General features: G+C 34.4%; 2 protein-coding genes across 2 annotated transcripts; both read right to left on the bottom strand.

The window, feature by feature from the left end:
- Positions 1–2612: 2612 nt before the first annotated feature.
- On the bottom strand, positions 2613–3932 carry LOC120282867 (protein trichome birefringence-like 21). Its single transcript, XM_039289703.1, has 2 exons — positions 3612–3932; positions 2613–3398 (listed from the first exon to the last, which is right to left on the bottom strand). Exons 1-2 carry the CDS (start codon positions 3930–3932, stop codon positions 2613–2615), a joined length of 1107 nt encoding a protein of 368 aa, XP_039145637.1.
- An 898-nt stretch (positions 3933–4830) lies between these two features.
- Positions 4831–8784, bottom strand: LOC120282374 (glucomannan 4-beta-mannosyltransferase 9-like). Its single transcript, XM_039289181.1, has 9 exons — positions 8537–8784; positions 8285–8383; positions 7740–7992; positions 7513–7623; positions 7304–7440; positions 6192–6305; positions 5895–6094; positions 5609–5803; positions 4831–5001 (listed from the first exon to the last, which is right to left on the bottom strand). Exons 1-9 carry the CDS (start codon positions 8717–8719, stop codon positions 4839–4841), a joined length of 1455 nt encoding a protein of 484 aa, XP_039145115.1. The 5' UTR covers positions 8720–8784; the 3' UTR covers positions 4831–4838.
- Positions 8785–13694: the final 4910 nt, after the last annotated feature.

Below are 13694 nucleotides of genomic sequence, written 5' to 3'. Positions count from 1 at the left end.
AAGACGCTCCCTGTCGGCACAACACAGTCCCCAATAATTCACCACGTGATCTCAGCGGTGGACACGATCAAGTTCTGGCGTCACAATAGTGGACTGGCACCGTAGTGGTAGCCCGATAACTAGATGGGCGATATCTGGGAGAACTCTTCTCGTCGATCTGCTCAAACAAAGGCTAGAATCTTGGATCGGCTAACATACCACCTAAACATTGCCTTTAGGGCTTGGTGAGAATCAACGGTGGAGATGATATGGGATAAGATAATCCAACGGTTAGAAAGTATTTCAATCACAAACTGCTATATATATATATATATATATATATATATACAAGGGCATATATGTAAATTTTTAGCATGGTGGGGCGGGGACGGGCAAGGTATAACTAAACCCACCCCACCCCGCCCCGTTCCCAGATATTCAACAAAAAAAAACCCATTCGGGGAGGATCGGGTCAGAAACCATGGGTCGGTTTGGTTTTTGCCATCCCTACACATCGCACCCATGACTGTCTCTAATGAGCTCAAGACGGTGAATTAAAGCACACGTCTTTCTCTTTTGTATTGTGTCATAGTACAGAAAGTTTCCATTGATGATGAAACCTACATGAATTTCGAAAAGCTCGTAAAGAAAAGACTTTTCCACCCTTATAATGGAGGATTCCACACCCACGAAAGGAAGATGATGATGAAGAAGAAGAAGAAGAAGAAGAAGAAGAAGAAGAAGAAGAAGAAGAGAAAGCAAAATAAAATAAACAAACTTGCTTGTTGACAACCAGTAACCCAAATAAGATAAAAAAAAGATGTTGAAGAAGAATGAGAAGGAGGAGAAAAAGCAAAAGTCTCTAACAAAGAAGCTTCATTGGATTTGACAATTACACAACATTTAATGTGACATGACTTGGAGGGAAAATAAAGTCTACTAACTTTTCAATTTATCTCACATAGGCATTTTTGACATTTCTCATTCAATTAATTGATCGACAGACTTAACACCAGGGACTAAAACAAATACGGCTGAAAAAAAGGGACTTAATGGAATTTGGAAAAGTCAGAAGGATTGATCGGGAAGTTTGAAACTTCCCAAAGACTTATAAGTAATTTTTCCAAAAAAATTTTGTGGTGGTCGTAGCATTATAAAGTATAAATATTTGTGCCCACGGGATAAACTATTTTATGAATGCCAACTACACCTTAAGCTTCTATTTGCAACTAGTTGGGGCCCTTTCTCCCTATACAATGATAATAGTATTATTCTTTCCTATGTTTTTTTTTTTCCGTTTCTTCTTCACATGCTATTTAGTAATATTTTGTATTTTTTTTCCTTTTTACCATTTTTCAAGCCAAAAATATCGGTTCTTATAAACTATCTCTATATATATTTGATCTTAATTCCTAAATATCTCAAATATAATTATTTTCTTATATGATAAATAAATAATAATTTAACCACCTTTAAATATGCTCAAATTACTAAAAATATAAAACATCTAATCAATCAATCTTTTAAAAAAACTAGTTAAGGCAATTCTTCGTTCTCACAAGGGGTTCATGTTCAAATCTCACCTAATTTATGATAAGCGAAGATCCCTATGCACGGACAGTGATTGGTCACTTCGTATACTGGGTACCAAAAAGAGTCCTCAATATAAGAGCAAGCTTACAACCCAATTATTGTACAACTGGGTGCAAAACATATAGCTCGACAATCAATTTCTAGGATGCCTTTAACTATTGCGCTTGTCACATTTGTTAAAAAAAAAAAAATACACACAAGTGTTTAATATCCAAATATATAAAAAAAAAATTCTTATTTACATCTACATCTATTTCATTGGCATCTCTCTCACGCGCGTGCGCACGCACGCTATATATGTAAAGGTATGTGCATATCTATATATATATATATATATATATAATAAATAGTTCAAATCCATTCCATTGCACCAAATAGCTGTTGATAGTTGATTCAAGAAGTGAATGAAGTGTTTCAGAGAAGACTGCTATTGAATGTGTGCATGTTTGTATTCAGAGTTTTTGGTTTTCTAGGAGAAGAGTTTTTGAGTTTCTGTTTTTATGATGAAATGATTCAGTAGTTGTGACAGAAAGGGTAGAAAGGTAATTTTTTGTATTTGAAATACCAGTTTGTTTGTTGGAGTTAAAGATGGAGAGAAATGAATGGTTGAGATTTAAAGATCAACTAATCTGGTTCAAGTTCAAGGCACAAAGATTGTGTTTTCTAACAACGGTCAGGATAGCATCATTAGATGGATGAACATAAGTTCGAATAAACCTTGTTAAGCGGTTAGGTTAACCAGGGCTCACCATGTTGCAGGGTGACTCAGTGAGTCAGTTTCTTTTTGGTCACCAAAGTTCTTGTAAAAAATATAAAAGTCTTGTATTCAGTCAGTTAATTAAAGTTTTTCTCCTGTTCTTGTTGATACCTCTTCCCTTGTAGAGTTTTTTTCCAGTTCTTGTTGATACCTCTCCCCTTGTATGAATTATCCTGTTTAATATAAGTGTTATTGATGCTTGAGTTCTATAACAAAGTTGTTCCTTATGTCATCTAGTACCTATCTAGTGCGTAACAATAGCTAGCCATCAGAAAGAAGTTAGTCACTCTAGCTCCCAGTTGCCTTGCCTCCTCAACATGTGAAACAACAAATCATTCCATAAATCCACAGGCCCTGGCAAGCACCAATGCACACAGTCATTATGCTTCTCTTTCCCTTTTTTCCCATTTGAACTCCAATACCCACTAGGGTGTCCATCAGGCCTTTGCAGCATTGCACCAGTCATATCCATCAACATGAACTCCAATCCTCTCTTCCTCCCCTCTTTTCTACCAACCTCAAATTCCTCTATTTGATTCCTATACATCTCCTCATATATTTTCTCCATCTTTTTCTCCCCTCTCCTTGCTGGCCTTGTCCTCCGACAGTCTCCGCCGTGATCCCAAGCTCCATTCTCAAAGTGCGGAGGCGATATCGTCCTCACTATTGTCGTCCCTCGATAACTCGGTGACTTGTTTATCCCTTGCAATGCTGTGCGGAATGCCATTCGATGGAAGTAGCTTACATGTATCTTTGGGAAGTTCTTGATGTCACAATACTGGCACCCTATTACTTGCCGTTTTTCATAAAATAGTAATGGCCGGGTGAACCATGTGCCACCAGAGATTATCAAATAGTCAAAGTTGTCAATTTTGGAAGTCCAATTATCATCTGTCTCATCTAGATAGAGCTTCCACATGTGATCTAGAGAAGGAGCTTCATATACTGGTTGCTTGGTTTTGATAAGGAACGGTGACCAAAATATAGAGATAGTGAAGTTGTAGGCACTATAATACATCCGCTTGAAGTTCTCATCAGTTGTCTCTGATATATCCTCTGGGTACTCAACCTATTTCAATAAAATCATTGTTAGATCTTAGATATTTATATTTTATTACAATAATTAAAAATAATAGTTACTAGAGTCATTGTTTTCTCTATTCTTAATTAATAGCAGAACATTTTTTCAAACCATGGTACTAATTAAGCCACACACACACACTCATATATATATATATATATATATAGATCACATGATTGCAAAAGAAAAACCCTTGCATACCCTGGATAAGAGGCACATCAAGGATTGCATTTGATTCCTAGCTAAGGAGTCTCCGATGAAAGCCACCGTCTTCCCCCGAACAAGCTTGAAGAACGCTTTCGGATCGAAGCGAGGAAGCTCACAGTCGTCTGGCTTCCACCTCCATTTCAAGAACTCAGTATCAGGCCTCCCATTCTTCATGCAATTTTGATGGTCCTGAATTGTTGAGCATGTCTCATTTGTGTAATATGGTACCTCTGTATCTCTTTCCCATTTCCCTGTCCAAATATCACATTCCGACTCCTTCAAGCTCAACTCTGTAGAAAAAGAAGTAGCCGACATACATGTAGGAGCTGCAACAAGAAGAACAAAAAGTGCATGTAGAATTCTATGTAGCAAGGGGTGATTGATCATGAACAAGATGAGGAGAACTTTTGTTATTGGTGCCATGGAAAGGCATGCATGGAATGTCCTAATGAGGAACAAGTACTGTTTGAGATGAGTCTAAGATTAGGGAAGGTCTTGTGGTTATGAGTTTAGACCTCTCATGCATTTTGATGGACATGATGTCGCTGCTATATTTAAGCTGCATGATTTCTATATTTATAGAAAGATTGTATCCTACTGAAAAATATAATGTTTCATGAATATTCAAGTTGTTTTTCTTTGGAAGTTTTCTGATCTTCTTCCTAATTTTGTTGATAGTGCATGCATGGTCATGTAATTAATTTTAATTTTCAGCGCAGTCAAATTATTCCTTCCCTATATATAATGGAAATAGATGCATAATATTTTGATATATATTAAATTAATTATAATTAATTTATTGTAATTAATTATAAAAAACTTGTTACTAATTAGTAACAAGTTTTTTATTAAAATATTTTTCACAGAATAAACTTATTGAATAGACTCCCTAAAATAAATGATGGTTTTTGTGATCCTGATCAATTATTACAAGTATTAATATTCACACTGATCTTTTATTTTAGTTAATAATATATGCACTGATATATTTTAAATTTTAATTTACTTACTGATGTTCACATCAAAAATTCAAACACAAAGTTAAACCCTTAAAATTATGCAGTAATAAAATTGGTAGCTAGAATTCAAAATACATGGTGCAATAAGATTATACTTCTCCAATTAATTATAATGATAAAAAAAATATAAACTGATACATTTGAAACTAACAAAGATGTACAATTTGAATTTACAAATGTCCTAGCTAGGAAATTAAGCACATCAAGAGTTGGGGACATTGGTGCCAACAAAACCAAATCCTACTGTGAAGAATGCCATTGCTTGAGTGAAGAGGAATATATATTGATGGTCGTTCCCATATGCTACATTGATGCCCCCACAGAAGAGAAGGTACGCTCCCACCCAAATATCATGCAAATGTAACCTAAAACATGAAATGTTTAATTTTGAGTATTGCTTGATGGTTTACTATATATATAGTTTATATCTCATTTATTTTAATAAATTGTGATTTATTTATTTCTTTTTTAAAAAAATTAGTTATATTAAAAGTTGAAAATAATTTGATTACAAATAAAAGAATTCAATAAAATTGAAAAATTGACTGATTGTGCTGTTTATCTATGATTGAAATAGTTTTTTAGTTTACAAATAATTTTTTTAATGTTAGGTTAATCATTAATTTTTATAGTTTCAGAAAACAAATTTTATAAAATTGGTTATTAATTAGATAATTATTTATCATACCAATGGCTAATAATAGAGTTTATGTTCAATCCAAAACCTCATTTCATCTTCAATGAAAGCTGAGTATTTTTCAACCTAGTTTTTCACATTCATAATGGATGGCTCTCAATGATGCTAATGGATGGCTTTTCTATAAAATGTGGATAAATCACTTTATTAAAAAAAATAATGGATGGCTTTCTATTAGTTGTAGAACCATTTGCACTTTTTTTTTTTTTAACATTTGACTTTGTGTTTCAAATGCAAAGTTTATATAAAAACTGAGTAGGAAGGATACATATTACCTCTCACTGATGCTAATGGAAGGCTTTTTAGTAGCTCTAATACCATTTGCATTCTTTAACATTTGACCTAGTTTTTCAGTGACCACCCACTCATTTGCTCTCTTTGCTTCCCAAAGTCCAATGAAACAAGCTTTTGTTCTATGCAAAGACATCACATTCTCAAACAACACCCAAAAAATCACCAAGTAAAACGACCTACAAACAAAATTTAATACAAGTATTCAAAATATAAAAAAAAAACTCAAAAGATATATATATATATATATGTATTGTTCAATTTATGAACCTTGGAGTTGCAATGGCATTGAGGAAAGTAACAGTGAGAGGGATGTAAACAGTGGCCCATTTTGGCATCTGAACTTGAGGAACTAGTGAAGTTGCAGGTAAGATCATGCAGTAAACCATGAAGTTTATTGCATGGCATACAATTTTCCTTACCAAAAAGAAGTTGTAGATCACATAGAACTTCTTCATTGGGGATACATTCTGCATGCATGCATGACATGGAATGTCAGAAATTAAGTGTTTAGGTATGATTAGTTTTGATTATTAATCAGTGATTGATTCATGTTAAACTGCTGACCTTATTTCTGATGATATCCATGACCATTTTTCTGAACAAGTTTGTTGGTCCACAGGACCATCTGTGTTGTTGGTACCTGAAAGCCTTCAGTGTGCTTGGTAATTCACTTTTAACCTGAATGAATTAATTTGTAGAATTTTTTATGTTAGAATTTAGGGAATCTGAACAGATATTAAATTTTGATTAGTTTTTAATTAATTAAGTGAAAGCCTGGTTAATTGATGTAAAAATTCTCCTGGCAAACTATTTTTAAACAAGATTTCTTTAAATCCATATCTGAACATTTAAACAAAAGCAACCTTGAGTAATTCATATTTTATCGAGCTCATCAAATTTGGTAGAAAAACAAATGTATCATTACCATAAAAATGATTAGTTCATGTTCATGTCTCATGCAGGGAATATTTACAGGAACATCCTCAGATTTTGAAAAGATAGAGAGAAGATTGAGAAAAAAGAGATAGAAAGGATGGGTGCATAAACAGTGCCGCCAAACAGTATTCAACAATGGTCCTTACCCAGTTGAATTATTCTAGTGTGCTTTGTTTCTGTTTTATGGTTTTTTTGTATTCCAACTGATTCTACTAGTACTATTACGATTATGATCTGTACATTCTGTTTTTTATTGTGCTACTATTTATAAACACAATAAAGCTATGCATATGTAAGGGTTAATAATCCACTTTTTTTAATGTATAAATATAATCAACTTTTTTAATATATAAATATATATAAATATATTATTTTAGCCAGTTGGATAAACTTGATATGAAAGTTAATGAACTAGTCTCTGTATTCTCTGTTCTCTTTGCATTCATCTAACTAATCCATCTAAATTTCACGTGATCATAACTAAAGATCATTCTCATATAATTTTGCAGAAAAATTAAAATTTCGTTACTAATGAAACTGACTTGGTTTATATGCCTCATAAATAAATAAGCAAAAGAAAACCATATTGATTTATTCAAACTTATCTAACAAAACCAATTACTACATTACTTCATGTGCCATATAAATAACTACAAGACTGTCACATCATATGGAGAGCAAAATTCAGTTTGAATAATTTGGAATTAAATTAAACAAGGTCAGTGAACATAAGTTAATACCTTAAGTTCAGGGAGAAAAACAAATTTCCAACCCCTAAGGGTGGCTCTAACAGCTAAATCCATGTCCTCCACTGTTGTTCTATCCTTCCAACCTCCTGCATCATCAATGGCACTAATTCTCCACACCCCAGCAGTCCCTAAATTATTAATAAAACAAATTTTAAAATATGGTAATCAAAACATAATTAATAAATAAATTAATTAATCACCATTAAAGCCAAAAAAGGCAGAACATGCAGAGCCACCTTCCTGCTCAAAATCAAAGTGGTAATTAAGAGACATCTCTTGCATTCTAGTCAACAAACATTCATCTGAATTCACTGCATCATGTGAAAACATATATAATTAAACCATATTATATCTCATCAATGAATCAACTAATATTTGAAGAATACATTAAGAAAAAGGTGTGGGAATAAATAAATAAATAAATAACCAAAAGTCCAACGAGCTTGAACAAGAGCAATTTGAGGGTTGTGGAGAAGAAAGGGAATGGCTCGCAGGAGAAAGTCAGGTTGAGGCTGGAAATCAGCATCAAAGATGGCCACAAACTCAGAGTGTTTGACATAACTACGTTGCATGCCTTCTTTCAATGCACCAGCCTTGTATCCCTTTCTGTCTATTCTTGTCTCATATCTTATGTTCAACCCTTTGTTCTCCCATCTCTTGCACTCCTTCTCAACCATCTCCTGTTTATTTGCAGTACAGTTTGTTATTAGATACATATTATTTAGTGATACAGTTTCTAAAATATTGGCATTGTTTGTTCATTTTCTTCGCTCATTCGTTTTTATATTTTTATCATTTTTTTTTATTTTGGTCTCTATATATATTTACAAATTAAGTATTTAATGTGTTTTTCATGAATGTAGTTAATCCACTTTTATCAAAAAAAAGTATTTAATGTGAGGAAAAGGTGCTTATTATATATATATATATATATATATATTTACAAAGAGGAACATTTAAAAGACTACCTACCTTGATGGTTGGATCAGTTGAATCATCAAGAACCTGGATTATAATTCGGTCTGATGGCCATGAGAGCCCACAAGCAGCGCCAATGGAAAGCTTATAGACCTGTCTCATGAATCATGATACAACATTAATAAAATCAACATAAAGTTAAAAATGATACATTATTAATTATATATATTATAATTAATCTAATACATATATAAATGAATTTGATCCAGTCTAATAATTTAACCAGATAAAAAAAAAATAGCTAACCTCTTTCTCATTATACATTGGTATTTGGATCAAAACTGCAGGGAACTCCGAGCTGCCAAGCTCTATATCTTCCTCCGGCATAGGTTCCCATTTGTAACATTTTTCCGGCGTTCTTCCGAATAACTTGACTATGAAAATGAAAATAGACATGTACACCCTGTCAATGACCAACATCACCGACATCGTCAAGCCAACTGCCACCACGGCCCGGAGCAATGGGACGATCACTGGAGCCTTAACTTGTTGCCATACATCAATCACAAGATCTAATGAAGAATGCAACATTGTTATATATCTAACTACAAATGTATAGAAATCTCATTTAATTTGAAGTGTATGCTAGCTCTTGTTATTTATATTGTGGCCAACCTTGGTATCTTTAAGGCCGGCTAAGTATTTGCACCACGAGATTCCATTTGAGCTCTAAATTGAACACAAGATGATAATTAATGTCTTTTAAAAAAAACAAAAAAAAAATAATAATAATAACTAAGGTGTGCGTATATATATATATATATAATATTGTGACGTGGCTAGTTTGTAGTTAGAGGGACATTAGTAGTGGCTTGAATATTTAACATGTTAAATAATGTTGTTATAAGATTTATATAATAACTCAAGTCAACACCTCATTGCCACGTGGAACAAGGCAAGTTGGAGGTGAGAATCGACAAGGTCAAGATTAGTACATCAATCGCAAGATCTTACAAAGAATGCAACATTGTTATATCTAACTACAATTGTATAGATATCTCATTTAATTTGAAGGGTATGCTAGCTCTTGTTATATATTTAAATTGTGGCCAACCTTGGTATCTTTAAGGCCGGCTAAGAATTGGCACCGCGAGATTCCATTTGAGTTCTAATTAAATTGAACACAAAATGATAATTAATGTCTTTTGTAAAAAAGAAAAAAAGATAACTAAGGTGTGTGTATATATATATATATAATCTTGTGACATGGATTGAAGTTAGAAAACAAATTTGTAGTTAGAGGGACATTAGTAGTTGGCTAGATTTTTTTTTTTTTTTGCAAAAGGAGTTACAACGAACTAAGAGAAAAAGCAAAGAAACAAACAGAAGCTAAAACACAAGATTAAACGAAGAACAGACGTCTTCAAGCCAGCGGGGTCGATCACGCCCTTGAGCAAAGAGGGATAGAGGAGGATTGTCACACCCAAAGTGCGCAAGGTGATCAGCAATTGAGTTTGAATCTCGATTGATATGCTCGAGGAGGAAGTTGTTCTAAGGCTGGATCAAGTTGTTAATATCTCGAATCAAGGAGGAGAATAGCCAAGCCGTCGTGTTGTTGAAGTTGTTGAGTAAATGAATGGCGTTCTTACAGTCAGTGAAGAGCACACTCGGCTGCCAACGATTAAGGTAGCAATGATGCACCGCAAGGAGGATTGCCCGCAGCTCCGCTTCCAGAGGACATGAGCAGGAACCACCACCAGCACCTGCAAGAAGAATAGAGTGAAAATTAGTGTATATAATGAAGCCGAAGCCAGCCTTACCCATCAAGTGGTTCCAAGCAGCGTCGGAAGACACAAAGATAGAGAGATTTTCAGAATGATTGATCTTCAAAGTGTGCCTGCAGAAAAGGTCATTAGCCAAATAAAAATTATGAACCATGGACCAGGCTTTGTCAGGGAGAGAGCTGAAGTTATGAGTGATCTGTTGAAAAACAGAGTTGCATCTAGAGATCCAAATTAACCAAGCATTCGTGGCAATAATAGCTCTGGTAAAATCAGTGTTAAATCGGCAGTTAAATATAGAGGTAAGCCAAGAGCCATTGGCCAGAGAGTTGAGAGTAGAGGAATCCAGCCTCAGCCTGCAGAACAAATTATCCCAACGAAGAATACTGCAACGACAAAACCAGAGCAAGTGGGTAATAGTTTCAGCATGCAACCCACAAAAATGACAAAGGGTAGGAGGACCAATATTCAAATTATAAAGATAAGCATTGGTGGGAAGTTTGCCATGAGCAGCTTTCCAAACAAAGAGTTTAACCCTAGGCACCACCTTGAGTTTCCAAATATTCATCCAACCAGATCACTGGCTATGACCATCCCCCTCAGAGTTAAGAAAGTCATAGATAGCCGAGACAGTAGAAACCTTAGAAGATAGGGGGCGCCACACCCATTCATTCAAACAAGATAGGTCAAAGGTGATCTCATTAAGACATGCATCATTCAAGTCCAAACCAAGTAAATTAGAACAAGATAGTTGGCTTGAATATTTAGCATGTTAAATAATGTTGTTATGAGATATAATACATATCCCTAATTTAGAATCTAATCCGACACCTCATTGCCTTGTGGAAGAAGGCAAGTTGGAGGTGAGACTCGACAAGGTCACCATTAGTATAGAATCTTTCTGAATTGTTATGTGCCGTACAAATAGTGTGCGTTTAGTGGATTAGCTTATATATATATATATATATATATATATATATAATAGGTGTAATTCTCTACACAATTCCTCTACTTTTCTAAACTTACTCTTTTAGTCCATTTACTTTGAACTATAATTTTTTGGTCCATTTACAATTTTAATTAAGCCATGTCAGTCTCTCAAAACCCTAAACCATCAAAAAGGGGAACTGACTGCCTTACTTAAACGTAGTAGAGGAACTAAATATTACAATTTAAAGTGAGGAACTAAAAAAAGTAAGTTTGAAAAAATAGAGAAACTGTTTAGAAAATTAAACCAATGTAATATAGATGAGCTACACACATCTTTCTGCTTTAACAACAATGACATATTGGAAGAGAGTCTAATCCTCAATCTTCTGCATTAGAGTCAAATGATAAGAAAACATTAAAGTCAAATGTCTTATCATTTGACTATTACGATGGTGGCATTTAAAACTTAGAAACATAAAAATTATTTTTCAGAAGATTAACAGAAGAAATGCTTATTTTTAAGCCAAAAACCAAATTAATTAAATAATTTTCTTGTTTAAGATTAACCTAAATTATAAAAATATGTAAATTTAAAACTTTTAACCTAAGCATAAAAACATAAAAATCAAATCTAGTGTAACAAATAATTTTCAATAAGTGTTGATGGTTAGTAGTGATTGTTAAATTTGAATTAATTTAACAATTTTGTAAATAATTTATAAAACTATTATTTATATAATTAACATGCTAATTGATAGGGACTAATGTCACCTATGAAACGTAAGTGCACGTGTCGATCAAGTAGTATAGGATGCTAAAAGGCAAGGTTATTGATCCACGAAAAACTAGACTAGTGATAGGGACACAAGTGTACGTGCGATAACGTAATATAAGTGAGCGTAAAGCAAGATGTCGTCAGTCCACAGAAAAGTATGAGAATACTAGTAGTAACTCAAATTCTGAAAATTAGCCTAATCGATTGAATAGTGTGTGTGTGAACAAAAGAGAATAAAGCAAGAAATACGGAAATAAAATAGGAGAGAAATCAGGGGAAAGAATGATGTCCGGGTATAGCATCCCTCTAGGATTTGATAAAGTGAAGAACAAAAGTTGTTTATGTATACAATCCTATTTGAACCGAGAGGTTTCTAGAATTATACTAAACCCTCAGTAGAGGGTGAAGAGTAACTAAATCGGTGCAGAGCTGATTCAGTCATCCACACAATTGCATTAACACTCTCAAAAACCTCACTGTGGGCTAATGAAAATCTCTTATGTAGGCAATCTCTTTTATGAGTAGAGAATACCCTTAATCCGAATACAGAGTAGAAATACGACTTCTCTTAAAATCTACTCCACATGATTGCAAAGGGCATGGAGATACTTATTAACTCACTCAGGAGAATTGAGGGAGGCGGAGCCTCCAAAGTACCCTATATCTAGGCTTACTCACAATTCCCTCTAATCACGACATGCCTATGTTAGGTGGGAATTTTTTCTTGTCACAAAGCACATTGGGTATAATAACTAGGGCTTTCACCACAATATCAATCAAGCATTCAACCATGCAATTAGATTTATATAGAATGAATTGCAATAAAGAAAACAAGTAAATCACATGATCTAACAACCAATGTCAAAAGATGAACCCTAGAGTTTACTATGCCCAAACATATAACAAATTAGCCCTCCATTAATAGAGGGAATCATTCAAATAACAAGACACCATGAGAGACATTAAAAATATAAAAACTCCCTTCTCAATTGTGCCGTAGGGGAATCACCAAAGAAACCCTAAGAAAGCCTCCGCGTACACCGCCAAGGTGAGCTTGGCGGCTACAATCTCCTATCCCCTTGAATGTGGATCCAAATCTCCTCTAAAATCACCCTTTGAGCCATGGAGATTCGTCTCCTTCTTTCCCTCATTTTACCTCAAAAAAGAATCCAAAAAAACCTAAAGAATGCCCTCAATAATGCCCTAAATTCCTCATTAGATCTATTTATACTCGGCTGCTTACGGCCATAAAGACGTGGCCATAAGGAGCTAGAGAAGATGGGTCGCGAGCCTTAAGGGAATACTTACGGTCATAAGTCCCATCCATAAGGTCTTCTATCTGTGTTACGGGCCATTTTACGGCCGTAAATGCTGAACCATATGTTTTATTATGCTGTCCTATGCGACTGCCCTTACGAGCATAAGCTCTGGTCTTAAACTTTTCTAGATGGTCCTTACGGGCATCTTTACGAGTGTAAGTCCTGCCCATAAGATCCTCTAGTTTGGCTTTGAACTCCTCCATATGGGTATAAGCATGCCCGTAAGGTTATCTGGAAAATGCTTACGACTGTAAGCTACCTGTAAGCTACCCAGTTTGCCTTGTCCTTGTTCAATCGATGCCGAGAGAGCTTCAACTTCTTCGTTTAAGGTCTGGAATGCTTCTTTTGGTTCTCCCTCGTCTTTAAGTGCTACCGAAGCCTGAGAATGTAAGACATACTAGATTTAGCATCAAATTCTACAATATAATCCTAATACAAACCAAATGAGTGTACAAAATGATATGAAATATTAGAATGTTATACACTCATCAACTAGTATAAATTCTAAAGTCGTCGATTAGACTAAACGAAATCGTGAATGTGCAATTTAAAACAAAAACTAAGAATTAGAACAAACATAAAATCATGGTCGATCAAGCATGTAAGAAGGGTGTTCAAGCATAGATTTTCCCTAAGGTTCGATTAAGTCCTAAACAAGG

Source organism: Dioscorea cayenensis, chromosome 18 (assembly GCF_009730915.1).
Source record: "Dioscorea cayenensis subsp. rotundata cultivar TDr96_F1 chromosome 18, TDr96_F1_v2_PseudoChromosome.rev07_lg8_w22 25.fasta, whole genome shotgun sequence".
Lineage (NCBI taxonomy): Eukaryota > Viridiplantae > Streptophyta > Magnoliopsida > Dioscoreales > Dioscoreaceae > Dioscorea > Dioscorea cayenensis.
The sequence above is the reverse complement of the archived record's forward strand: the minus strand, read 5'-3'. Positions and strand labels throughout refer to the sequence as shown.

Bases quoted from the DNA above. Each gene is read 5' to 3' on its own strand.
- LOC120282374 (XM_039289181.1), bottom strand. From the start codon at position 8,719: ATGTCGGTGATGTTGGTCATTGACAGGGTGTACATGTCTATTTTCATT. The intron at 6,306-7,303 runs GTATTAACTTAT...TAATTCATTCAG, and splicing joins TTTTTCTCCCTGAACTTAAG to GTTAAAAGTGAATTACCAAG. The intron at 5,804-5,894 runs GTTCATAAATTG...TTTTGTTTGTAG, and splicing joins AATGCCATTGCAACTCCAAG to GTCGTTTTACTTGGTGATTT.
- LOC120282867 (XM_039289703.1), bottom strand. From the start codon at position 3,932: ATGTCGGCTACTTCTTTTTCTACAGAGTTGAGCTTGAAGGAGTCGGAA. The intron at 3,399-3,611 runs GTATGCAAGGGT...TTATTGAAATAG, and splicing joins TGATGTGCCTCTTATCCAGG to GTTGAGTACCCAGAGGATAT.